The sequence below is a fragment of the Fistularia commersonii genome, chromosome 19, assembly GCF_037954325.1.
Source record: "Fistularia commersonii isolate RoL2024-O1a breed Wild chromosome 19, RoL_Fcom_v1.0, whole genome shotgun sequence".
NCBI classification, from domain to species: Eukaryota; Metazoa; Chordata; class Actinopteri; order Syngnathiformes; family Fistulariidae; genus Fistularia; species Fistularia commersonii.
Genome location: NC_141302.1, coordinates 15,955,751 through 15,982,519, shown reverse-complemented (window position 1 = coordinate 15,982,519; position 26,769 = coordinate 15,955,751). Strand labels below are relative to the sequence as shown.

Sequence of the window (26,769 nt, the reverse complement as noted above, 5' to 3'; positions counted from 1 at the left end):
CGGGGTCAGCTCGGCGACAGCCGCTAACCTCTCGGTGTTTCTCTATGAGGGTAATCCCCTCCGGTCCCGCGCAGGTAAGAGCAGCAATACGTCCATTGGAGGGCTGTCATATCTTTCAGTGTTTAGAAACTGATGTCTCTGCATTTCTAGGACCCCGGGAGTTCTCTCACATTCTAGTTCCTCTGGGTTTCCTTTGTTTCTGGCTTTTACTGATGCGTGCAATTGCATATATCTATATACTCTATGTAAAAGGGAGTTTACAGCGAGAGTTCCATCTAATATGGCCGTGATACAGGTGGATCATTTTGATCTTTTTCTTTTCCCCTTCGGGGACCCATCTGACGCTCTCCTCTCCCTGCATCTTCTTTTTCTACTCCTAAAGCTAACTTCATCTCGTCTTCATCTGGGCCCACGACTTTCAACCTCCTGAACCCTCTTCTGTCCATGTCCATACCATGTCAGCCTGGTTTTATTTCCAAACCATCTAATATGCGCTGTCTGTTTGATGGACTCACTCCCAATCCTCTCCATCCTCCTTACTTTTATAAATAACCTCAACATCTCCATCTCTGCAGACTGTCTCTTCCTCAATCCCACTTTCTGTAAACTATCATTGTTCTCACCACTGTCCTCTACACATTTCCTTTCATTCTGGCTAAGACTCTTTTATCACACTTACACCCATTCCAAACTAATAAAAAGCATTTCCATACCTCTCCTCTACCCTCTCCATTGCTCAGACTGTTGATCCAAAGTACTTCAACTCCTCCACCTTCTTTATCTCCACTCCCTGGAGAGTCACCAGTCTACGTGGGCCCCCCAAATCACACACATATTATGTCTTACTATGGCTTACATTTACTCCTCACCTTATCAAGATATACCTCGACCTGCTACCTGCTCTCACTTCAGATCACAGTGTCATCTGCAAACACATTCCATGGTGATTCCCATCCAACCTCATCCGTCAGCCCGTCCATCACAATCACATACAAGAAGGGGCTCAAAACTGATCCCTGATGTCGTCCCATCGCCACCTTGAGCTTCTCTTTACCACTGTTCTATAGCTATCATACATGTCTTGCACCTCTCCAACATACTTCTCTGCTACTCCAGCACATGTCTTAAGCTTTTTCTAGATCTAAAAAACCCAATGCAGCTCCCTCTGACCCTCTATATACTTGTTTATTGGCATTCTCCATTGAAATACCGCATCTCTAGTACTCTTTTTTTTTTTTTTTGGTATAGAACCATACTGGTGTTCACAAATGCTCACCCCTGCCGTCGATGTATTTTCCTCTCCTCTTAAACAGATTGATAGACTTATGAATAGAATGGAATTGAATCCATTTGTAAATTTCCACAACAATGTCTCTTTGCTATTACTTATGAAAATCCATAAGCGTTATTCATAGAAGATTCATGCATTCTTAGAACCCAGCAGAGCCGAAGGCAGCATTATCTTAAATCCAGCCTTACTGCAACCCATTCATCAGTTTTAAGCAATGAGATTAAATTCAAGGAAATGTCAGGATTTTGGTGGAAATGTTAAGCAGCCTGACTCTGACGTTAATCAAATAGCTGAACAAAGGGTTCATCTATAATATTAATAATAGTAATAACTTGGATATATAATGGATCTAAAGGACTGTGGTTCAGAAGCTGGAGCAAACTACAACTGTGAAAAGGTTTGAGGGTGTAGTCCACGCCGCAATTCCTACATGAAAACAGTATAAGCGGATTGATGCGCCACTGGAGGGAGTTGAAATATAACTAAATATGTTTAACCAACACTGTGATCTCAAACGTAAGCGTTCATGAAGTCCTTTCTCTTTGTTCTGCTTTTCCATCCCAGGTTACCTGTATGTAACGTGTCTCATCCAGAACTGCTCGGACAAAATGGTGACAGCTCAGTTCCTGGGCAAAATCGACCACAACTCACTGTTGGTGCAAGACGACTACATATTTGTGAAGGTAAGCATGGATTACCATGAGAATTAAATAAAACTCCCATTTTTTGGTTGATAAAACACATACCCCGCCGCACCCATTGAAATGTCAAGAGGCCATTGTTGAGCATTAAACCTTGAAGATTTTAGATCACAAACCATAGCTGACTTAAAACCAAACGACTTAAAAGAAAGAATATGATGATTAACACTTCTGCCATACATAAGAGCAAGAAGTAGAACTTCTGTGGACTCTCCATGTTCTCTGCATGGGTTTCCTCTCGCAGTCCAAAAACATGCAGGAGCATGAGAGGGTGGATGATAGTTTGGTTCTTTAGATCGGAGGTCCCCAGCTCCCGGTCCGGATCATTTGATACTGGTCTGCAAAGAAAATATTTTTTGGCACAAATTACAGTTTTTTCAGTAGACCTTCCAAGACCTTCTTAGTTTGAAAAATGACTGCTTCAACCTTCGCCTTACTGCCGCACTTAACTCTGTCTCACCATTTCACACATCAGCTACCACAAGCTAGCCCTTTTCAAAAAATGAGCCAGAAATTAAAGTTGCTGGAGAGCTTTTCTGGAGGAAACTACCTCTAAGCAGTCTGAGGAAACATTTTCATGCATAAAACTGGTCCCTGGTACAAAAAAGATTGGGGTCCGCTGCTTTGGATGATAAGCTGGCCTCCCAACAAATGACATCTGGGATAGGCTCCACCCCCAACCCTCGACATGACTGCAGAATAAACGGTACTGTAGAGAGACGATGAATTAAGTACGATCATTTTAGGACGATTTAGCACACCTGAGTATAAGCCGTACTGAAAACATTTGAAAAAAAAAATGTTTTACATGTATTGGCAACACTTGTCTATAAGCTGCAAGTGTCCATTTGCAACATAAGATATTTACACTGAATTTTTTTTTTACTTTTAATTAAATTACGTATTGTAAATGATTTTATTTGAGCAGTGCCTGTAACACATCTGGTCAAAAAAGATATTAGATACAGCAGCCCATCAGGAAAAGTCATTAGTCGCGATCTTCATCTTTATCCTGCACTAAAACCAATGAAGTTGTCTTCTTCAGTGTCAGAATTAAACGGAATTCCTCTGTCGCACACTTCTTAGTCTCTCTTTTGTCGTCGCTCTTAATGTCACTTATATGTGTTCTGCACTGTCTATGTGTCATTTCACTAGTGCGATTGGACCAGGATAAATATTTGAAGCTCGTTAGCCCGTAAAAATCCATAAATTAGCTGCATTGTTGTTTAAGCCGCAGCGTTCAAAGCATGTGAAAAAAGTAGTCTGGAAATTACCGTATGTGAATTCTTGTGCCAACAGAAAAATACGAAAATGAAAAATTAAAATATATTTTCCAATGGATGCCAAATCCACTCAAACTGAATATGACTATGACGTTTGCACAAAAAACAGTAGTTTGAAAATGAAAAATCACTTATAAACTTGAAAATTATGCTTAACTGGTGGCAAAAGGAATCCAAATGCACTCATTAGTCCCTGTTTTTCCTGAGGTTCCCATCAAGGACCTCAAGGACACCTGCGTTCCACTCTGCACAAAACCGGCTCAACCGGATCTGACTACCACAATCAGAAGCCCTGTTCACACCTGCCATTAAACCGAGCCCCGGGCGATCCAATCACGGCTCTAAGATCCGACACGCATTAAGGACTTACTGAGATCCGGTCTCTCAGACGGCATTTTCAGGTCGTCCAGGCCACATGTGGCCTCACTTTTTGTCCAAGAGTGACTACAAATTGGGCTCGAAGACACACGTCTTAACGGAAACGCGCGCACCAGCCCTCAGCAACAGCTGCTTTTTGTTGTTTCCACAGAGGCGAAAGCTGTGAAAAGCCTCAACTAAATATTGTACACAAAAATAACTGGTCCCTCGTCTTCTTCTAGCGGCCTTTTGGGGGGGGAAACAGATTTGTGCCTGCGCTCCCTTCCCGACCATGCATTTTTTCCATCTGATGTCATTTGATAGCTTATCAATGTCCAACTAATGATCGGTGATATTCAGTGGAAGTGTTTGGAAAACCCTCCTCATCTTCGTTCAGTTTCTGCTGGCTTGGGAAGGGAAAAAAAGAACAGCTGTCGATTGTAGAGCGTGTTTTTCTACAAATTGATGATGTGTGCAGCTCCATCTTTATTAAAAGAATATCTCTCCCCCTCTCTCTCTCTCTCTCTCTCTCTCTCTCTCTCTCTCCAAGACGTCCACCGAGAAGTGGCCATATTTAAATTCTTGCCAAAGCCGGGCATTGCAGAAATCATTTTAACACCGTGGCCTCCGCATCGTACGAGGGTCCTGCCACATTTCTCACTTGTATATGCCTTTGCATCCATCAAGCTGCATCTGGGTGTTTTGCACGCTTAATCACAGCAGCGACAGTTTCCTGCAAAAGGAAAAGAGACATAGCGCCGTGTCCTTCAATTGAAGAGGAATTGCTATTCAGAACAGTGTGCGGAATTAATCTCAGCCCGTCTGTAATTGACTTGCTATGCAGTGCAGGACAGTACAGTCTGTGGAGACGGAGGAGCGAATCCCATTTGCATGTGATAATTCAACTCAACACAAGCCGCTATTATATAGCAGACTCCCTATAGCGGGGAGGAATGACTGTTTGTTGTAAAATTCAAACCTCATTAGCAAATAGAGACGGGTTTAATTATCCCCCAGAGATCGTCCCCCCCCTTCCTCCTATGACATGGAAAGAGATATGAGGAGTAAACGAGTGAACGTACAATGTGCGCGCACACTCACAAAGATGTATGCGCACATGCACACAGTTGCCTTGACAGGTCCTTGGTGCAGTTAAATATGCAGGAGCGGGTCAGAGAGTGTCCTCAAATGTGTTTTATTTTATTTTATTTCATTTTAATTTTTCTTGTTTCGTTTAATTTTTTTTCTCAATTTATTTTATTTTTTTTTTATTTTTTTATTTTTTTTTTTCACCTCAAGGTTTCAGCATTATGAAAATGTGTTCTACTTTTTGTTCAGGAGCAACGGTCACAGCTGCTCTCCATCGCAGGAGAGACAGAGAGAGAAAGAAAACAAGGCAGCCAAAAGCCTGAAAACCCCAGAAATAGAAATGGAGAATAAAAAAAAAAAGCTTCTACATTTTTGAAAGCAGCTTTAAAAAGTTTTCATGCTTGAAAGAAAGAAAGACAAAGAGGCGTGTATTTCAGAGTGCATGGATGGCTTTTTTTTTTCCTTTTTGAGGCCATCTTTGATACAAGATGCTAAGCCCTTGTTTAAGTCCCTGCGTGTCTCTGTTGTCATCCCCCGTCCCCTTCCCTCGGCCCTGATCGGCTTCTGGTTTACGGGGTGAACATGAAGGTCCCTCCTTTGGGTCGTCGCCGACACGATCACAGTGTTGTCTTCACCAGCGGCCCAGAGTCTCGTATTGCGCTCGCTAACTTTCAGCACTCAAGGGGATCCAGTTCCTCTTTAAAAAAAAAAAAAAACGGCTGGAAAGCCTTCAAGTCAGTTTTATTTTGTAAAGGCAAGGCACTTTCAGTTGCATCCTGTAACGAAAAAATAAAACATATATTTATAAAGCACCCAGACATACACAAAGAGAACATGGAGAAATAAGATTGAATTAATTTTAAATTAAATTAAATTAAATTAAATAAGCGCCTGGTGGCACAGTGATTAGCACAACACTTAGCGCTTCTGCCTCACAGCAAGAAGGTACCTGGTTCAATTCCAGGGGCAGTAGCACGTCTCTAAATGACTTGTGAATGATTGAATGGCTGGTGCGTGAAATGGTGAATGAACCCCGCCTCTCACCCAATGACAGCAGGGATAGGCTCCAGCACCTCTTCAATCTTGAGTGCTGAATAAGAGGAGTAGATAATGAATGAATCAAGCATAACAAAATATTTAAACTCCACCCAGGACTCATATCTATCAGCGAACAAGTGGGTCGGCTTTGCTTTAGAGAATCAATAGGTGAAGCCTGCCTAATGTCAAGAGGGTGTATTTGTGACGCACAACACCTAGAACCCTGGGAGCATCCGTGCACGTATGGCTTCACCAACTGTAAAAAGATGGTGCGATACCATGGACTACTTTATAGGTAAGGAGGAGGACATTGGGTGTGCTCTGGTCCCAACAGGAAACCAGCGAAGAGAGGCCAGGACCAGCTATGCGTTCACATTTAGCTGCACTGGGTGCAGTTAGAACATGAGCTGCTGTTTTCTTGATAGTTTGCAGGCCTTGAATGATCTTCTTAGGTGACCCAGATAAAAGGACTTTACAAAAACCCAATTGCGATGTCACGAACGAAACATTGTTTTGTTTTATTCTTCAACAGTAGGCAGGTGTATCCAACCCGTCTACTCAAGGTTAATGATTGTACTTTATCCCAGAGACCCCCGAGCATCCTGCCAAGGTAGCACACTATTACTGCTTTACATAAATTAAACTAACGAATACTTGAAAAGAAAAAAATGTCCTAAGGCCATCATTAGTCTTAATTCTGGGAAAGTAAGTAAAACGCAGAATTTCCTCAATCTGACTGCGTCTCATAATTCCAACTCTGACCATACTCTGTTCGATGATGGGATTTTGATCACAAATTCAAATCCAATGTTAATCAATGAGCTTGTTAATCAGTCACTTATGGAAACCCACACACACATACACACACACTTTGGAAAGCTTCTCCTGTGAAGAGGAAAGGTTCACTAGAAATTTGTCCGGATTTCATTGTAGAAACCTAGTGTGTTTTAACACTGACTCAACTCATTATTATCTTTACTGCTATCCTGCATTATCCCAGCTGTCATCAAGCGAGAGGCTGAGTTCTGGCAACATATAGAGACATACAACTATTGACCCTCTCATTTTTATATCATATAAAACAAACAATCATGGACCCTCTCATTCACATTGACCATTTTAGGGTCCCCAATGAAACCCCTGCATGTTTGCCACTGCGCCCCCATGCCACCTAGTTTTGTGTCCATCTCACTACCCACCTCACCCACTGACCCAGCAGTCCTGCATTGAGCCCCCGCAGCGCAAAGGCGGACTATATAACAAACACAATAAAGACAAAAATCCTTCGTGTTCTCCTTTGCAAAGACCGTCCGATGTCGAAAGTCCGTGTCTCACCGTGTTTCTCGTTCTCTTCCCAGGTCACCACCGGAAATCGCACGAAACACTTTGTGTCACATCGACGCAATGAGTTTGTCCAGATGAGGTTTCCCAAGTACGCCTTGCCAAAGGTAAAGCACAAACAAGTATAAATTATCAATATAACTTTATGAATTAATATATAAGAAATTCGGAAGACTTTTAATTACATTTCTTGTGAATTGAATGACCGGCTCCTTTTTGCACGTGGGGACATGGACAATCGATCACAGTTTTGATGTTTGCTGATGACAATGTGATCAGTAGTGAGAGCTGGCAAGTAGAGGCAAACCTCAAGAGGCAGAGGTATGCCCAAACATCTCACTGAGAAATTTGGACCACATTTACTTGCTTTTTATCTTATTTATTTCATGTCGAGTTCAAGGTGGAGGTGGGAGAGCAACTCCGAGGCCCTTCTTGTTTTACTGGACAGATAAGCTCAGACTGGAAACACCATGGACCATAACATTGATAGATGAGTGATCTATAGCGAGAGCAGGGCGGCAGGTGGAGGAACATTTAGAGAGATGGACTCTGGAAAGAGGGAAGAATGAAGGTTAGTCATAGAACGACATATTACGTGTGTGAATGAGAGGACCCAAAGTTGAATGGTGAGGCTACAGGGAGTGGAGATAAAGAAGGTAGAGGAGTTTAAGTTCTTTGGGTCAACAGTCCAGAGCAATGGAGAGCGTGGAAAAGATCAGGTTGGAACAGATGAAGAAAAGTGTGAGATGATGAGAGAATCAACCAGAATGACAGGAAAGGTGTAGAAGACAGAGGATGTCAGGTTTGGCGACACTGAGGCAGCAGGGATAAAGATGTGGACGTTCCCCTTTGGGAGTGAGGAGGATGGAGAGGATCAGGAAAGAGTCCATCAGAGGGACAACAGATGTGAGATGTTCTGGAGATAGAAGTCAAACTCAGATGGTTTGGACATGGACAGAATGAGATAGTAAGATAGTAAAGATGTAGGTAGAAGAAGGCTGAGGTTGGAACCACCAGTGAAGGAGGACATGAATTTAGTCGATGGCAGAGGAGAAGGTTAGATAAAGGGAGCTGCTGGAAGAAAAAGAAGATGGATCTCAGATGGATCTGATTAATCACGGGGGAGGCCCGACACAAGATCACCCCCGTGAAATATTTACCGGGACGCAACGATCCCACCGCTACCGGGCTGGGGCGAGGTAAAGGCACTCATCCCGGATCGGGAGACGGGGCGAGGACCTGTGGCGCTTTAGCCGCTCACCGGCTTGAGTGCTATTGAACTGCACTCATCGACTGCCAAGCACCGGGGAGGCGTCTCATGTATTTTTCAGCTTCAGGGCAAGAAAAGTAAAACCCTTAAAGACAATTACCGCCATTGACACTTTGTCGGGAAGCGTTTGTGTGTGCATGTGTTTTTGGCCTCGATATACACTCCTCTGCTCACACACACACTCAAATGAGGGATAGAATTACCCTTGTTTAGCATCTTCTCCCCTCTCAGACGTCCTATTGCTCTACCACTTCACCCTGCTGGAAGGTGATGGAAGGGTTTGAATTACAAACACACACTTGTGTTTGCTTTTCAACTGAGTGCGGACGATAGGGATCATTTGATTATATATGCGGCAGAAAGTGTGTGTGTGTGTGTGTGTGTGTGTGTGTGTTCGCTTGTGTTAAGTTAAAGTATGCCCTAGTTGCTCTCCTGCTTTTGTCTCCCTCTCCCGACATGTGTCCTCTTACTTGGATGAGCAGATAGGTCACACGTTGCAAAGCTTTTAGGTCAGGGGACGTCGAGACGCGATGGGGAGGAGGAGTGGGACCAGAGCTGAAAGAGTGTGTGTGTGTGTGTGTCTGTGTGAGCAAGGGAGGGTGTGTTTGGAGCACCATGTTTTTCCACGGTGAATAATTGAAAGGCTTGAGGATGAAAAATGCAGAGGCCACCAGTAAGAGCAGTTTGGCTCCGTCCTCCGAGACCTGACCCGAGCTATGGATTAACCACACACACACACATGCACTCGCACACACACACACACACACACACACACACACACACCTGCACCATGCACAGCTTGCTGAGCTGTGAAATCACAGGTAATTATTGCCCACTCTTTCACTGCCTCCATCCCTTCACTTGCTGTGTGTCACCCAGGATATAATCACCTCCATGTTGGTTTTAACGCGCCTACATCCCCTTTGCAAAGGCGGCTGCGGGAGATCCCAGCTCAGAGGTGTCCGAGTCAGAAATCGAGTTCTGCGCCAAGCATTAAAAATGTTCACTTTACTGATGTGCACTTCATTGGTACTCACCAAAACTGTATTGTTGGCACGTTAGCCCCGATAAACACAGGTGTTTGCTGCTAAAATGGAAAAAATACATAAAAAATGGAATCATGAAATCTTGCGAAACTATTTTAAACTTTCATTATGGATTAAGCCTAACCTTTTTGCTCTATCATGGACTTTCTGGACTATTATGCATTAATGTGTAAATAATTGGGCAACCTATCCATCAATCCATTATCTATACTGCCCTTACCCTGCAGCCAGGCGCTCAACCAGCTGTCATTGGACAATGGATGGGGTTCACCCTTGACCGGTCACCGGTCGATTACAGGGTCACGAATGGATATTGATAAAACAATTGATAAACAATTGGCAATGGAGCAATGAACCTCCAAAATGTGTTTGTACTGTGGGAGGAACCCGGAGAACCTTGAGGAACCCAACGCAGACACAGGTAGAACACGGAGACTCTACATAGGAAGGTCCCCTGTCACGAGTGAACCAGAGACTTTCTTTCAGGGCAATCATTCTCAGATTCCCTCATTTATATTCAAACTGAAAGAAGATACCTGCAGTCTGAACAGAAATAAATGGGGGGGTGGGGGGGTGAAGTCAGACTGAGATGGTTTGGGCGGAAGAGGGATGGTGAGGTTAGAAATGTCAGGCAGAAGACCCAAGGGATTTATGGATGGAGTGTAAGAGGACATGAAGTTAGTTGGTGTGAGCGAAGAGGATGTATAAGAGAGGGTTGGATGGAGGCAGATGATTGACGACCCCTGAAGGGAGCAGCCCAATGGAAGAGAAGAAGAAGAAGTGTCCTGTTCATTCCCCGTATCCACCATGCAGATCAGCTGCATGACAGGAGCTTTGCAAGGAAGAAGGATGTCTGCAAGGCAGCACAAGGGTCAGGCCAAGGTCTGACAGAGGAAGTCGGGGAAATCCAGGATCCTCAAGTATCTTCACGTATTTAGGGTACGCAGCGCAAGGAAGCCGGGGACATGAGGGGCGGCAACTACGTAGCACAAAGATTCGGGAACCTCCAGCATCTTCTTGCAGAACCTAAACCAGGGGTCGGCAATCTTTGCCACTCAAAAAGCCATTAGGCCCGTCAACCCATAATAAAGCAAACACTCTGAGCCACATATCCCTTTTGTAATTTTTAATAAATTACACAGCATATAACATTATTTTTTGATCTGTGTGCTATGTATAAACAAAATATGTGTTGCATTCTTTAAATCAATGAACAGCTGCAGAGAAAACAAAACTGTACAAAATATTTTGAACTGAATTGAATTATCCACCAATAGCAAAACAAAAATGCCTGTCATCCTTTTACATGCGCATGCGGTTGCTTATTAACGTGTTTTATTTAGATGTTACAAGATTGCCATAATCTTCAAATCTAAAATGACATTTTAAAAATGCAATAACTGAAGTAAAATACATTTTAATTAAATATGGCAATATCTAGCCATAGGGAGCCGCATATAGCTCCATGGGTTGCTGACCCCTGGACTGGGTAAAGTGCCCAAGGCGCAGCTTCGATGGGCAGTCTAGGTGACAAACACAGGGTCACCTCGGGCACTTGGAAGCAGGAGTTTTGAAAACACTTGGAGTGTTGACAAGAGATAGGAAAGAGGTGAGCAGCAGTTCACCTTTTTCAAGGTGAAGAACCCAACCTGCAAATGGAAGGAGAGTACAGGGAGGACAGGAACATGGCCAGGAGCCCAGCAGCCCAAGCTCTGTCGCAACAGCTTACTTTAACAACCCTCCTCCACTTTTGCATTAAATCTATTCCAGGGGGTCTCCAACCTTTTTTTTTTCTCCTTCTAGGAAATAAAAATGGCCAAGAGCTACTTGCGTTTTGTAACATTGATCCCGGCGCCTTATCTCGACCCAAACAAACCCGATAAGCTCGATTCGCCTGAACATTTACAAGATGTCTGATGCGACTTCCAACACCTTGCGGCTTCAAAGCATTCACCCATTTACACACACACTTACACAGCGATGGCGGAAGAGCTGCCAGGAAATGCAGCAAACAAGGAGACCCGCTTGGAGTTCTTGCTCAAGGACACTTCGACAGGTAGACTGGAAGACGCGAGAATCTAACCATAAACCTTCTGATATGAAGGTCACAGCCAAAGTTTCTGTCTTACTTCTGTGGTCCCTAAACAACATGGCCATCTTTACTATCTTTTTTGCTATCCTAAGACGTGCGCCCTTAAACCCTTAAATTTGCTACATCAACAAATAATCACTTTGCATGGAAAATATGGCGAGACACCCTGAGATTGGATTGAAGGTGTAGGTTTGCCAAGTGACCAGTTCAGTTTTCAGATATATGTATTATTTTGTTAATCCTTGCGCTACTTGGAAAGGGGCTCTGAGCTACTGGACCCCTGATCAAGTCTCAAAAAAAGTCGCATTTTAAATGTCATTTTATTTTAGATTATTATTATTATTGTTGTTGTTGTTGTTGTTAGTATTATTATTATATTGTTAGATATGTTAAAGATTTATTTTATCATACACTTTTTTTCAAATTTTGACTGTCTTGTGACCTTCTCTTAGTGAAACTCTGTGTCAGATATAAATGCATTTTTCTAATTTATCTAGCCAGAAAGCACAGTAACGCTTGCAAATTTGGATGACAATTAATCGATGAGTCTCTGATTTATATTCAATATATATGATTTTGCCATAGTTGTATTTTTTCTGTCCTCCCTTTTGTCAAGAGTGCATTAGCATTAAACAGAATATTTGAAGGTTTTTGGTTTTGGAACAGCACCAGGAATCCTTCAGCTCGGGCGAGTCCAAGCCAAGCTTGGTATTTTTTTATGCCTTAAACGCTGTCAAAAATATATATTCTGCTCACTTGGGTGCAGACAATTCCATGCGAACATGGAATGTCACAAACTCCAACGTTATGTCTCCTTTAGAAAGAATTGGCTGCAGTAACTCTTCAACTGATATGTGGTTAAAAAAGTAATCCAAATATTTGACATTAAATGGAGCTTTTCCACCGATCGTGTAATACTGGCCGTGGCTGTCTTATTCTAACTTCTAATTGCTAGCTATTTTCTGCAGGTATTATCAGTTAACTATTTTTTTATTATTTTTATTTTTATTTTATTTTTATTTTTTTTTTATTATATATTTTTATTTTATTATTAGGTTTTAAAGTTATAGTGGTGATAAGTGCCCAAAAGTCCTTCATTTGAAAGTGACGTTAACAGTTAACTGTTACGATGTGATTCTGTTAAAGCACCACATTATAACATGAAAAAAAAGAAAAATGCTAAAAATAATGAATGATTGGGGTAGTAAGGTGTTTTAAGCTAGCGCTAATAAAAACTTATGTTCAGAATTAACTATTAGCACTTATTAACCTGTAGCAATGTTGTTCAGTATCTCTATCCGGAACATATTGAGTCATTTTAAAATGTTAGTGAGAATGTTTTTTATGCATCTTGTGTTTGATGAACCCTGAGGGGTCTGCATTGCCAGATTGTTGAGCACGGCCACCCAGGTATTTTCTGGCATGGGGGATTTCTCTGCTTTTTATTATCAGAAGCCAGGGGGCAATACAGTGCGGGTGCAAACAGATATGAAGGCTTGTCAGAAGCAGACAAGGTGTTGCTGGCAGGGACTGTGAAGAGCAATGACCACCCCGGCATCCCATCGGACTGAGGTGGTTGAGATACAATGACATACTGCCAATAAGGACAAGCAGCTATTGCCATATATATATATATATATATATGATAGTACAATTTTAAGTAGTATCTGTAGTTTTGCATTGTGCAGAATATTCATTGCTATCATTGCGCCAACCACTGTGCCACCATACCGCCCTAAAATAGCATAATTTGCCGGTAATCAGGCTGGACTTCGACCAGTCAACCAGTGCAGTGGATGTGCAGTGAGGTTCATGGCTGGTGAGGCACTGAGAAGAATCCCTGGAATCACAAGCGCCCCTACCATGAGGCAGGAGTACTGTGTGCCTCACTCCATGGCTCTTTGTAGCAGGTTTATGATCACTTAGCACAAGAAAGTAGTAACACACACACACAAAGATGTTGACAAAGAACACTGTCCATTAAAAATGTACTTCATATAGCAAAGGTTTTCAACATTTTAATAGCGACATACAGAGACAGCAATACAGTCTTCGTGCAGAGAATCCTAGCAGTCAGCCGTCATTGCAAAATCTCTGTTGAGGCTCAACAGTCCGCAGCCTCACTGAACGTCTCTTCTCAGTATTTGAACAGTAAATAACTATTGGTCCCCATAGGGGAAATTCTTTTATCACAGCAGTGTAATAGTATCAATATAAATGAAGAGACAATTAAGATAGCAAAAGACATCCACAAATAAATAGACAGCAGAATGAGCAACAAGGATAAGGATAGACAGAATGAAAGAAGAGCAAAAGAATAAAAAAAAAAAAAAAACAAGAGTGAGAAAAGACAACCAAAACAACAACCACGATAAGAAGAAACAGTAACAACTAAAACCAGATCCGAATGGACTGAGACCAAGAATGATAAAAATAGACAACGGAGCTTGTGCATGACACATGTGAATGAGTGAGAGCACAGATGCACCTTTGGCCGGTCAAAATTGTGTGCTGTCCAGACAGCTATTCGACAGTCTGATGACCGTCGGCACAAAGGAGCATCTAAAGTGTTTGGTTCTGCACCGAGTTGGGATGAGCTGGCCGCCGGCCACAGATTGTCGTGCATGGGGCGGGAAGGATTGTCCAGAATAGCTCCCAGTTTGTCCTTCACCCCCACTGACACCGATTGAAGATGGTCATGGTTCGGTCCCACCACCGAGCGGGCTTTCCTGACCGGCTTGTTGAGCCTGTCGACCTCACCGGTCTGTCATGTTTAAGGAAGGTGTGCCTGACCCAAAGGACACTCAGGAGGCAGGGTGTCTTAAGGGGTTTGGCGAGGAAGGTGAATGGGGAGCTGTGCTGGGGCAGGGCTGTCTCCAGAGGTCTCATGTACTAGGAGCTGGCCAGGGGCGACAGGAATCAGCTGTGTATGGACGCTTCTGGTGGCCGTGGGGGCGGTGGGTCTGGTAGTGGCCATGTGAAATGTGAAAATCCAGTGATTTGGAATAAAAAATAATCTAAAAGTGGTGAAGTTAAATGAATAATACCTTTATAGTGCAAATATAACCAATTAACTTTAATTTTCATTTTACTTTTTTTTTTTTTTTTCAAAACGGCCTCTCTTGCCTCCCCTGACTACATGTTATTTATGTCAACCATTATCTCAAAACAATGCAAAAGTAGAGGCTAATATGATGAAACGAAGAGTCTGCGAGGAGAACTAGCTTTCCATCCCAGTGTAAGTTGAATTTGTAGCCTTGCAGTTTCTTAAAAAAAGAAAAAGATTTTCTATCTTTGCCTTTCCGCGGTCGTGGGTTTAGGTCAAGACAAGTGGAATATGTCTGAGAATAAGTTGTTATGCCCTCGACTGGGCCATGCAGCCTCTAGGACACAAACTCGGGTTCTGGCATGCCAGCAGCCCCCACTGGCGCTGACAGAGATGGATGGGGGATATCTTTTAGAGGGCACTCGGTGATGCAGCACATATAGAGGTGCTGGTTGAGAGATCCCGGTACGTCTGGGTCAGGATTTCAACCTAAGAAACACACATTGGGGTTAAACAGGTGGCAATTTTGGAAAATAGAGTTTGTGTATGACGATGCGTCTGTTGAATATTTGTATGGAGAGTGCCTCCCAAGGCGTAAAATTGTGTTTTGGTGAGCGTGCTAACTTCGAATATTAAAAAGGAAGAGTCAGCACAGTGTCAACTCCACCTGCCAGAGCTGGGCCATCGGCTGGAAGCTCAGCATGCCTTGCAACACCTCAATAGAGAAACGAGAGAGAAATGGGGTGGAGAAACGACTGAAGCAATCCACTTGAATTCCAACAAGATGGACTGGCAAAGAAGTGCCAATAAGATATTTTGACATGTATGGAGGGTTTCAACCAGTGTTTTGCAGACTGACAGGCTTAAATGCACTCCAAACACAAGCCTATGTGCTTCAGATAATATCACTAACTGCCCCTTCATCGTCAGAGAATACCGTATAGTGTTTAGTATAGTTATTATATTGTTTGGTTCAGGCACAAGAACGTTGATGGTTCGCGTGGCTTCTCCTGAAGGTGTCAAACTGTGACTCTCACAGGAATACATTATCCAACCGCAGCCTCTGAACATCACGTTGTGTGGGTGTTACCAGATGGTGAATCCTGATTTTCCTTTTGCGGTCGACGTAGCTCCCGAGGAGGCTCACTGTGGCAACCCTGTTGGGCCACACGATTGTTAAGGGTTTACTTTCCTGTTCTCACATTAAAACAGCATGGAGACTTGTGAAGTGTTAGATTATTTGTTGTTCGAAACGGTCAAAACCCAGAAAATTGTTGTTGCTGTTTTAACAGGAAGAATTCGATTTAGATTCAGGGGGTTCGCTCTGCCAATTTAGGGTTGCCAGCCTCTCAGGGTGCTAAACCTGTAGATGTAATTCCAAATAAGGAAAGTGTTGGTTTCATTTCATTCTGTTTTTGATTTACATTAATGTGAGTTCCTGAGTAGTTCCGTGTTTGTTGTTTTTTCTTTTACTTGGTTTCAAATCTTTTTTCAGCACGTCAATGCACTTTACTAAGTACATTGCACTACATTACATTACATAACAGTCCTTTAGCAGACGCTTTTATCCAAAGCAACTTACAAAAATTGCAATTCAATAACCGATGATCCAAAGTACCAGAAGATGTTATTCAGAAGTCACCACTCTACCAAATAGCCATCTCAAAACCATATACATACTTACATTCATTTCTTGTTTTTTTTTTTCATTTGTTTGTTTTTTTTAACTTGAACTTGATGCGGGTGGCTATTGGGAGCCAGTGAAGGGACATAGGAAGGGGAGTTGTGTGTGAGAATTTGGGACGGTTGAACACCAGAGTGGGCTGCCGCTTTCTGAAGAAGCTCCAGAGGCCTGATGGTTACCGCTGCGGCATCCGCAAGGAGGGGGTTGCACTAGTCCAGACGAGAGATGACTAGAGCCTGGATGAGAATCTGCGTCATATCCTCAGTGAGGAATCTGCAAATCTCTCTGATGTTGTGAAGGAGGAATCTGCGGGAATGTGTGACGTTTGCAGAGAACGACAGCTGGTTGTCTAGGACCACACCCAGGTTTTTCACAGTTGTGGTTGGCATTACCACAGTGTTGTCGATGGTGATGGCCAGGTCTCTATGTGGACAACCTTTCCCCGGGAGAAAGAGCAGCTCAGTCTTGTCTCAGCTTTAGGTGGTTAGTTGCCATCCAATCTGAGATGTCGGACAGGCAAGCTGTAATTCGGTAGTAAAGAAGTTATTCCATTCAGTGTTTGTCTTTTTTTACTTTGAATATGCATTTTGGTTGACAATAAACTAGAAAAGCTATAAGAATGCCAGAAGTCTACATGCTGTATGTGGCATCCAATATATGAGGTTGAACCATTATACCTGCAAAAATATATTGTGCTGAAATAGAAGCAATGTCAAGATCATTTCAGGTCCTTTTTTGCACCAGAAGTTTGCCAACAGATGTAAATAGTTCAAGTGCAACATGTGACAGAAAATCATTTCTTTTGAGAAGGTTGGCATTAGAAGTCAAGCCGGGCTGATGGCTACTTGGTTGGTGGGTAGGCAGGGAGGGAGGGATGATGGGAGGGAGGTCAGTAGGAAGGTAAGTCGGTTGGTCAGTCGGCAGATTGGTCAGTCGTTTGCCCGGTCAGTAGAGAGGTACATAGGTATCAGATGGTCAGTCAGTTGGTAGGTAAGTGGGTACAGAGGTAGGTCACTTAGTTGGTCAATCGCCCGACCGGTTGGTTGGAAGGTAGTAAGTCACTTTATCAAGGGGAAAATGGGAGTTCCAGTGGTGTCCACATTACATCAGATTAACAACTGAAATTAAGCAAAAAAAGTCATGGAGTGTGTAGAATATAACACAGCTGTGCGGCCATCTCATTACATGTTTAAGGTGTGGAGTGTGTAGTCCACCAATCATGACATAACAGAACAGTGTGGAACCTCAACATTATAATTTCCTCACCCGTGTGCAGTTAAGGAGTTGCATGCTGTAGGGTAGGAGCAAGAGTCGGGACAGTAACAGCGGCCTGTCACTAAAGCTGCTCCTCTTCCCGGAGATGGTGCTGTGCCGTGGACGCAGTGGCTCTTCTCTGACTGACAGCAGCCTCTTCACTGCCCGTCGCTCTGCCACAGAGGTCATGCTACCCACCTCCCTTGGCATTTTGTCTGGACGTGATGTATCCCACAACGCCACGCTTGCCACAACATTTGTTTGCAGATGTTGAAGGATGCTGGCCTTCTGGGGAACTACAGTCAGTTCTGACTTTACAATATGACTTTATAATATCAGTAGTGGGCTCAAATGTATTAATTCCTAACCTTGACCTACGGTGTTTTTGTATCTAAACTTAAAACACACTTTCACTGTATTGACACCTAAAAAAATATTATTTACCAATAATGGTTTTGAAAAGCTGAATAGCATCAGTGTCACTGGTCATAAACTTACCTAGCTACCCAACAAGTACTGCGGTGTCAAAAATGCAGACGTTGTATTGTCTTTCCAAGGGATTACTAGCACTGCAGTATGTCAGAATACTCCTGTCTAAATGGTTTTCACCAGATAGATCTAGTTGGAGCCTGTTGTGTCCCAGTTGGTGGTTTGTCACAAACTACCCAAACTCACATCTTGTAAGTCCAGGACATTGGGCTGGCTGTAGCCATGTTGTTTGACCCCGACTGTGCCCAGATTGTCCCCTGATTATTGTCCTTGGGCATGACGCTGAACTCCAAGTTGCTCTCGATGGCCTGGTTAGCATCTTGCATGGCAGCTCCAGTGCCATCAGTGTGTGTGAATGGGGGAAAGCAATCTAGTCTTTAATTGGAGGCTATTCCTCGAAGCTGGCTAGGTCACATTTTCTAACCATGCATAAGGATTCCTCTGACTTCTGGGCCTTTCCCTCCCAAACCCTCATAATCCCCTCTGTCTCTATCACATGCTTTTCTATCTCACTGTCCTCCTCCCCAACCGCTTGAGACAGAAGGCCACTCACATTGAGCTTGGATCTCTCCAAGATTTCTGCCTGCAAAAAAGACGGTTGTTCCTTATAAATGTCACCAAGTGTTTGCTATTGGGGGAAAGATGCATTTCTGGAGATCATTTTAAACAGTGTGGTCCAGACCTGCTCTACATGGAAAAGGTCATTAGACAAGTGAGTTGTCATTTGGTGCCATGAACGAAATCCGACTCGACTTGACTTCTCTCTGTAAGGGGATTCATTTTTGTTGAATGTCAGGCCCACTGTCGTTGTGTCATTTGCAAATTTGACAGGAGTTTTGGGGCTGAGGCTATTGGTGGAGTCACAGAAGAAGCGGGGGGGTGTGAATACTTGGTACAACTCATCTGCAATCCACGTTTCAGAGGACACGAAAGAAAAAGTACATGAAGTCTGTAACTAAATTTCAAATGTCTGGGTTTCGCAGACTCCAATTTCAACGGACAAGACATTGGGGTACATTGACAGGCTCTTGCAGACCAAAAAAGGCTTCACCTTATTTTAGTTCCAAGGTTTTTTTTCTTTTTTTTCGGAAATTCAAATTGACTATAACCACTGAAGCGCATTAAATGACCTTGACATTTTTTTTCCATTTTGGAAGATGAAGAATTGCGCGCTTAAATGTTAAGCCAGGAAGGCAAAGCGTGACCAATCCGTGTTGGCGATCGCGTCTGACAACGCCGGTCTAACTTTTTGTCTGAATTTGCGTTGAATATTAATGTCGCTCTTTTGTGGATGCGGCTGTGAACCTTTGTGTCCACTTTTGTGTCCCTGCAGTCTGGATGAACTGGCCGGTCATGTGTGCACCGTTCTTTGTTGCATAATTACCCTCCTGGAAGTATATTTATGAATATTAATATTGGTATTGCTCTTAAAAACTGATACGAATCCCACCATAAATCCAAGGGTAATTGGGCTCTAAAAAAATTTTGTGAGCAAGATGGCAGGGGGTTAATGATTAGAGACCCGCCTCCTCAGGCACTCCCGCCCGTGCTCTGATGGCTTTATCTTCAAATGTTATGGTAATGTAATCACTAACACACAGAAAGTGCTGAGTCGCTCTTTGCTCCATTGTGACAGTCTTTCCTGAGTGATGATCCATTTGCATCCGGGCCTCACGAGCTTTGACGAGCACACCTAACAGGTTCTCTGAGCTGCCAAAAGCATTTGTTTTAGATACGAAGTAGCCCTGCAGATGATATTAATAGCCGACGTTTTGGCGGAACCTGGATACTTTTCTGTGAATCACCCTCCCCTTGTTTGATTGGAGCTCTTACAGTTTCATCTTCTCTCTTTCCTTTTGTCCACCCTTGCGCCAAGAGGCACCCGCTGTGTTCATATTCATTCCTGCCATGCTAGCTTTTATCCCATCAACTCCCCCTTCCTTTGCATTTTCTTCTTTAGTCTCTCTTTAAGCTTCCCCCATCATCTCTTGCGGTTTCATAATAAATGTTTTTGTGCTCTTTCTGACCTTTCCATCGCTCTGTCTCTGCCTCCGACTTTTTTTTCTATCTAGGATGTTCAGATTGTGAGCACAGATGAGAACCAGGTCTTCCTAGCCCTCCAGGAGTGGTACCAATCAGACACGTATAACCTCTACCAGTCCGACCCCCAGGGCGTCTACTACTCTATTGTCCTGGAAAACGTTCGCAGCACCAAGCAGCCAGAGGAGAACGTCCTCATTGACATTCTGGAGGTGAGAGGCCATATGAACTCGACATGAATTATGTTTTCTTTTTTCTTCTTTAATAAGTTATACTTGTGACCCCAAAGGAAATGGAGAATGGGGAGAAATGTAAACTTCCCTTTCTCTTGGCACACTAAGCATCTGTACAGTAGCCAAGTTAGTGGTTAGCACCAGGGTACCTATGTCATGAATTAAGACAGAATGTACGACAGTACCAATGTCAAGAATACAAATGCAGGTCTTATAAAGAGATATTGATCAAGTATTACTGTGTTCTTCTTTCTCATGTGTAGTTTGTTAATTTGTAGTTACTGCGTTAAGTGTTGAAAAGCTGGCAGAACTATTTAAATTTATTTTTTCTATTCTTCTACATCACTTCATTATATTTATGTATAGATAGATAGATAGATAGATAGATAGATAGATAGATAGATAGATAGATAGATAGATAGATAGATAGATAGATAGATAGATAGATAGATAGATAAAATCCAAGCTGATTTCCAGCATCAAGCTTAAAACAACATGTGAACTAAAAAAGTGATTAAAATGCCCTTTTTTTTTTTTTTTTACAAAAATACCCTCCACACACACATGCACATCTCAAAGGCCAGCCACTTAGTCGATTTAAGCATCAGGGCTTAATAGAATTTTATTGAAAAATGGAAAGTCAGTATCTTGACTAACACCTGCATATCAGGCAAAGGCTTGAACATGCAAATAGGTTCATACAGGTCTCCATACCTTTCTGTGAGTTTTTCTTTTCTTGGATTGTTTTGAGGTTCAGTCATTAAAATGAGTGGCATCTAACACATGTTATTTTAATTCCCATGGTCAATGGAAAAAAAATGTTGTCCTCTAGGTGCGTGGCATTAAGGGGGTCTTCCTCACCAATCAGAAGATTGATGGGAAAGTGAGAACTCTCATCACCTACAACAAGGGACGCGACTGGGATCTATTGACCCCGCCCACGACCGACATGAATGGGAAGCCAATTAGCTGCAAAGCGGTGAGCATAAGCTCCTTCTTTCAACCCACATGACACATTTTCTTGACATCATGAGAACTCAGAATGCGAGCTGGTTCCAAACCCCGCAGCTTTAAAGAAAAGTATGCATAATTGCTATGAAAGCCATCAATGGCTACATAATTAAAGATATTAATCACTGTGATATCAGATAAGGTGGCTACCATCATAGAAGAGTAGTCAGGAATATCTTCATATATGTCCATTATATCGCAGTCTCGGGAAAACCGGTGGTTTCCAATGGAGATCAGGGTTTAGCACGGTACATGCTGTGGCGTGGAGCCCAGTCCATGAGAGGCAGACATGGCCGTGGGTTTCCAAGAGAGGGCTTGCTCATAAGGAAGGGTTGGGGTTGTGTCCCCATGCTCCTCAGAGCACTCTTTGTTTTGTGGTCTTGGGTTTGGAAGGCTTCACCTGAGAGCAGTCCACCAGTCCAGTCCTGGAGTGCCGGTTGCCAACGAGTTCAGTGCTGAGCGGCTTCTGCGCAGGTTGCAGGGTTGATGTTGAAGGATTTGAGATCTTGCTCACACATCTTTATCATGAGGTCAGCCAGTAGGTCTTTTGCCAGATGCCAATTCCGAATAAACAAGGTCCTTTTGAATTCTTCCATTGTCCATTGGCTGGATGCGTCCGAGCAAATGCTTGGAGGCTTTCTCCTGTCTCGGACCACTGCATGTGATTTTCTGTCCCTCCAGGTGAAGACCGTTACGCACCTCAAGCAGCACAGGAGGGAGCTGATGACACTTGAATCTTTGTCTGGGCTGAGAGATTGCTCTTGTTCTGTACTCTGGTGGTTGGATTTCCAAAGTTAAGCGCTACCTTGGTGGTTCATGAGTTCATTGTCCAGTGAAAGATTGCTCGTGATAGTTGATCCAAGGTAGGTGAAACTACCAACAGCCTTCAGTGTGTTGTTGTTAATGGAGATTGATGGAGTCAGAATAGTCCCATCATCCCAGTCTTTTTTTTACCCTGATAGTCGGGCCAAAAATCCTGGCATGCATGGGTGATCGGCCCATGAGGATTTAAAGGTGTAGCTGTGAGTGCAACGCTATTGTTGCATTGTCAGCAAACAGAAAGTCACAGATGATGACCTTTGTTTCGTCTTTCATTCGAGTGGGGATAATAGTTTGTTGTTTGTCCTTGTATGTACGGTAAGTAGACACCTTCAGCCAGTGTTTCAAAGACTTAACGTAAAAAGAGGGAAAAGAACATCCCAAACAATGTGGGCTGCTGACGCACAGCCTTGCTTGACACAGCGGCAGAATTTGAAAGGCACTGATGTGGACTCAGACGACTGGATGATGCTTTGCATGTCAATGTGGAAGGACCGGAGGACACGTAGGACGGATGGGGGGGCGGCCTATCCCTTATCGTATTGAAGAGGCCACTCTTGTTCACAAGGTCAAAGACTTTGCTCAAGTCAATGAAAGCCAAGCTCTCTACAACTCTCCCAAAGCTTTCTCGGAGAGAAAATCATGTCCGTGATAGATTTCCCTGCTCCAAACCCTTCTTGTGACTTAGGGCCTCTTGGATACAGCTGTAGGATCTCTTGCCAGGATTGCTGAGGAGAGAATTTCCACAGCATTTGTTACAATCGCTCCTGTTTCCTTTGTTCATGTAGATCGTAACAATATTTGCATCTTGCATTTCCTGAGGGGCTGCACCCTCCCTCCACCACAGGAGGGATTTTGAAGATAGTTTAGGAGAACAGGCTTCCCTCACTTGAGGATGTCAGCAGTGATGCCAATTATGCAAGGTGTTTTTCCACTTGTTGGATTGTTGATGGTCCTGCTAAGCTCCTCTGGTTCTGTGTCAAGTTTCTCCACACAGGATGGCATTCTATGCTGCTGAGCACTGCAGCAGAATTCCTGTCCTCACTGACATGAAGCTCAGAACGCTGCTCCACACAGCCATCTCGTTGTTTGGAGTGGTCCTGACTGAAATCCCCTGTGGCAGATTTTACTGGTGGGGATTTGAGGAGAGGGTCAGAGTGCCTTGTGGATTCCATCATAGATGCCCCCGATGTTGCCTGAGTCAGAAGCTGCTTGGATGTCATTGCATAACTGTAGCCAGTAGTTGTTGGCACAGTCACAGGGCTTGCAGGACTTCTCGTCTTGATGCAAAGGGTTACAGATACATTTTTAGTTGATGAAGGCTGTGCATTTTCTTTCTGGGATTGGAGCAAGTTCTGCTGAGCTGACTTCAAACCAGTAACGGGTCCTTCTTCTTTTTTTTTTTTTTTTTTTGACCAAGACTATCAAGGCAGTATTGTAGGATATTGGGTGTCTCCAGGGAACTTTCATGCTTCGCCTGAAAATCGGAGTTTGTGATGTGTACCTTGTAGTATGGGCTCACTGCAGGAGAGGCTACATACTGTTAGGTGGATGCAAACGCATTCAGCATTCATAATTGTTGCTAGGAAGTGGTTGGGGCAGCTGCACACAGAAACATACAAGTGCCACTTCTGGGAATCTTGGTCTTAACATTGGAGTGTGTTGCACAGCCATGAAGGGAGCATGTCTGTTCATAATTGGAGTTACATCAGAGCTTCAGCACTGGAGCTGCTGTGACAAAATATACCCACCTGTTGAGGAGTTCTTTGAGTCTGCGCCTGTGCTGTAGGTACATTTGTGACACGGCTGGATACCTTCTGCCACCGTTACGCCACATCTGCTGCTGCGAAACGGGCGGCAAAGAACAATGATCAAACTGCAGTTTCAGCGCTGGTTCGATGCCCACACATCATACCAGACAGGGACAGTGATGGGTGCATGCCTGGGAGTTTATTCAAGCCATCATAAGACTCAAAATATGTATGAATATAATCTGGTAGTTACATGAGTGATACATAAAACAGGTTCTTAATCTTGGACTCATATAACTATGACATTTATAAAGCTTCTCTCATACCCGGGGCTATTCCTGTATTGACCTTAAAAAAATGATAGAATGGAAGCAAAGTAGTTCTTCCAAGATTCATGCGTTTGCAACAGCTTGCAGGAGGGGACGTGCTTTCGCTCAAACGGCGTCCCACAAATAGCGTCGCCGACATCACTTGTCAGCGAGCCAGACAAAGTCAGATATTAGATGCGCTATCTAATGTGTCAGTGTACCAGGCAAACACTGGAGTCTTTATCAGTCACCTTGCCACCTGACAGAGACTTGCCGAGAGTAATGACCTCCCGTTAAAAGACTCGCAGTTTGTCATAATGTCTGATGGAAGTGTGAAGCCTACAAGCTGCTTTTCTATATCCAATATAGGATACCATATAAATAAAAAGCAGGTGTATAAGGGTTCCCCTTGAAGTAAGGACAAAGCCAGCCCGTGGAGCATTTAATCATGGTAAATAAGATGAAGTTAGCGGTTCTGCTGGGACTTTTTTTTATCACTTCTAGATCCTGAAGGGAAACGTCCAGAGATTTTGCATCGCACTTCGCGTTGTCATGTGTCACACTTTTATTTATGTCATTTTTTTCACTTTTTGGCAGTGTCTTTCTGACTTCTAGGTCATTTTTTTGGACGATATTTTTGAGGTAAATACCATAAATATAGGTTCCAAAACAAAGGAGGTTTTAAAGAAACAGTTGTCTACTCGGGTTAATCTTGCAGTCTCCATCTTTGTTTAAGAATAGGCTTTAAACTTCTTGAGAGAGCTTATAATTAGCATAAGGCTAGCCCCAGGTTGTATTCGTAGAAATTGGCCATTACTACCTCCATCATGCTTTTGCTTTCAATTGCTGTCTTCCTTTCTTTCTCTATCGCTCTCTCTCTCTTTTTAACCCTGATTGGTCAAGACAGATGGACCCTCGCATTGAGCTCGTATCTGTCTGAGGTTTTCTGCAAGGTAAAAGGAAGGCAGTGTTTCTTCGCCATGTTAGGTTCCTGTAAATCATTTTAAAGAGTGTGATCCTTGATATACAGGTAAAATCTGTGACTTGACTTAACCCATGTTTGCATCACATACGGGGATAAATAGAAGAAAATGAAAATGCCATAATCTTTGCACTTGCAACACATCACCGCATGCAAAGCATCTGACTTCCGTTCCCAACCTTATCAAAATTCTCAAGCAGATTTGCACAGGGAAACATAAACACGAAAGTTAATACTTGAAATTCCATATGAGGCAGAATACAAACATACACCTGCGCGTGCAGGGGATTTGAAGTCCATAGAATCCCATATTAATGTTGTTTGCAGAGTTTATGCTTATTTGTGACTAAGCCGAGATAAACAGGTCCATATCTTCTGTGTGAGTCGACCTGTTTATATTAGGACCAGCTTACTCTATCGGTCCTGAGAGGCCACATCGCAGGATGTACTTGGCATGACTAAAGCAGCTTCAGAGCCTCCCGCTTTGTTTGGTAACAATTCATGTTCAACCTGAATACATATGAATATACATATATATTTATATGCACAGACATAAACATACACACACACACACTAGCAGCTGGAGCTAGTTCACATCATTTTTTGCATGTTTATATTTTTTTGTTTCTATACTTTCTGATACTTTGTCTGCTGCTGTTAACTGATATATATAAATAATGTAATGATGTAATGTAATAATGTAATAAAATATATATGAATAATGTTTGTAAGTTAACTATCTCTACTGCGCTTTCTACTGTGTGAATTGAGACATCCTTATTATTGGACAATTAAAGGTGTATTCTATTCTATTATATATTATACACATACACACACATAAATATGTGTATGTATATATATATATATATATATATATATATATATATTTGCTCTAATCAGGTTAATGTCAAAAACATCTCAAACTACAGTGAATTTGGTTCAATAGTATATTTGTCAAGACTCATTTGAATTTTATTTTGGGTCCTCTTTTTAAATTAATTTGAATGAACTCACTGTAACGCACTTGATTTTTTCCTGTATCAGCATCTTCATTTTTTTTTTGCTACAGCCGGACTGCCATCTACACCTCCACCTGCGATGGGCCGATAACCCCTACGTTTCCGGGACAGTTCACACCAAAGACTCTGCTCCTGGGCTCATCATGGGGGCCGGTGAGTTTCCGGAGTAACGCGTAATTCTTCCTAAATCCTTCATTTTTCGACCTGTGTTGTGTCGGCCTCGAGAGACTAATGCATCCATTAACAGCCTGAAAACCAAAGTCTCACAAAGGAGCACTCGGAAATGAAAAAGAATAGACTGTCTATTTAAAAAGACGCAAATGTGCAAAGAAATATCATATCCAGTAAGGTTGTGTAATTAAAAGACAAAAATAACAAGCTGCAGTTTAAAGACAAAGTGCAACAGTGATAAAGTGTATCAGGAGGTTTAACATGAAATAACTTAAATGGCACATAAAGAGCAGCTAAATAAATGCTATGAAATAGTTTAAAGGGAAGCTGCTTTCTCCGCGGCCGTCTAACTTAAAGAGAGTTTATGGAGCGAACTGGTTTTTATGGAACGATCAAATAGTCCCCGAGAGGGGAGGGAGGAGCCTTTGACAACACAGAGGCCTATCTTCATCCG

At 42.9% G+C, this 26,769-nt stretch overlaps 1 protein-coding gene across 5 annotated transcripts in view; it reads left to right on the top strand.

The window, feature by feature from the left end:
- Positions 1 to 26,769, top strand: part of sorcs2 (sortilin-related VPS10 domain containing receptor 2) — a 381,906-nt gene that overhangs the window by 321,144 nt on the left and 33,993 nt on the right. For all 5 annotated transcript variants that reach the window (XM_086165424.1, XM_086165422.1, XM_086165423.1 and 2 more), the window contains exons 7-11: positions 1,856 to 1,974; positions 7,118 to 7,207; positions 20,054 to 20,233; positions 21,087 to 21,233; positions 26,195 to 26,297. In XM_086165424.1, the coding sequence (XP_086021550.1) occupies positions 1,856 to 1,974; positions 7,118 to 7,207; positions 20,054 to 20,233; positions 21,087 to 21,233; positions 26,195 to 26,297 (639 nt within the window). The remainder of the gene's footprint in view (positions 1 to 1,855; positions 1,975 to 7,117; positions 7,208 to 20,053; positions 20,234 to 21,086; positions 21,234 to 26,194; positions 26,298 to 26,769) is intronic.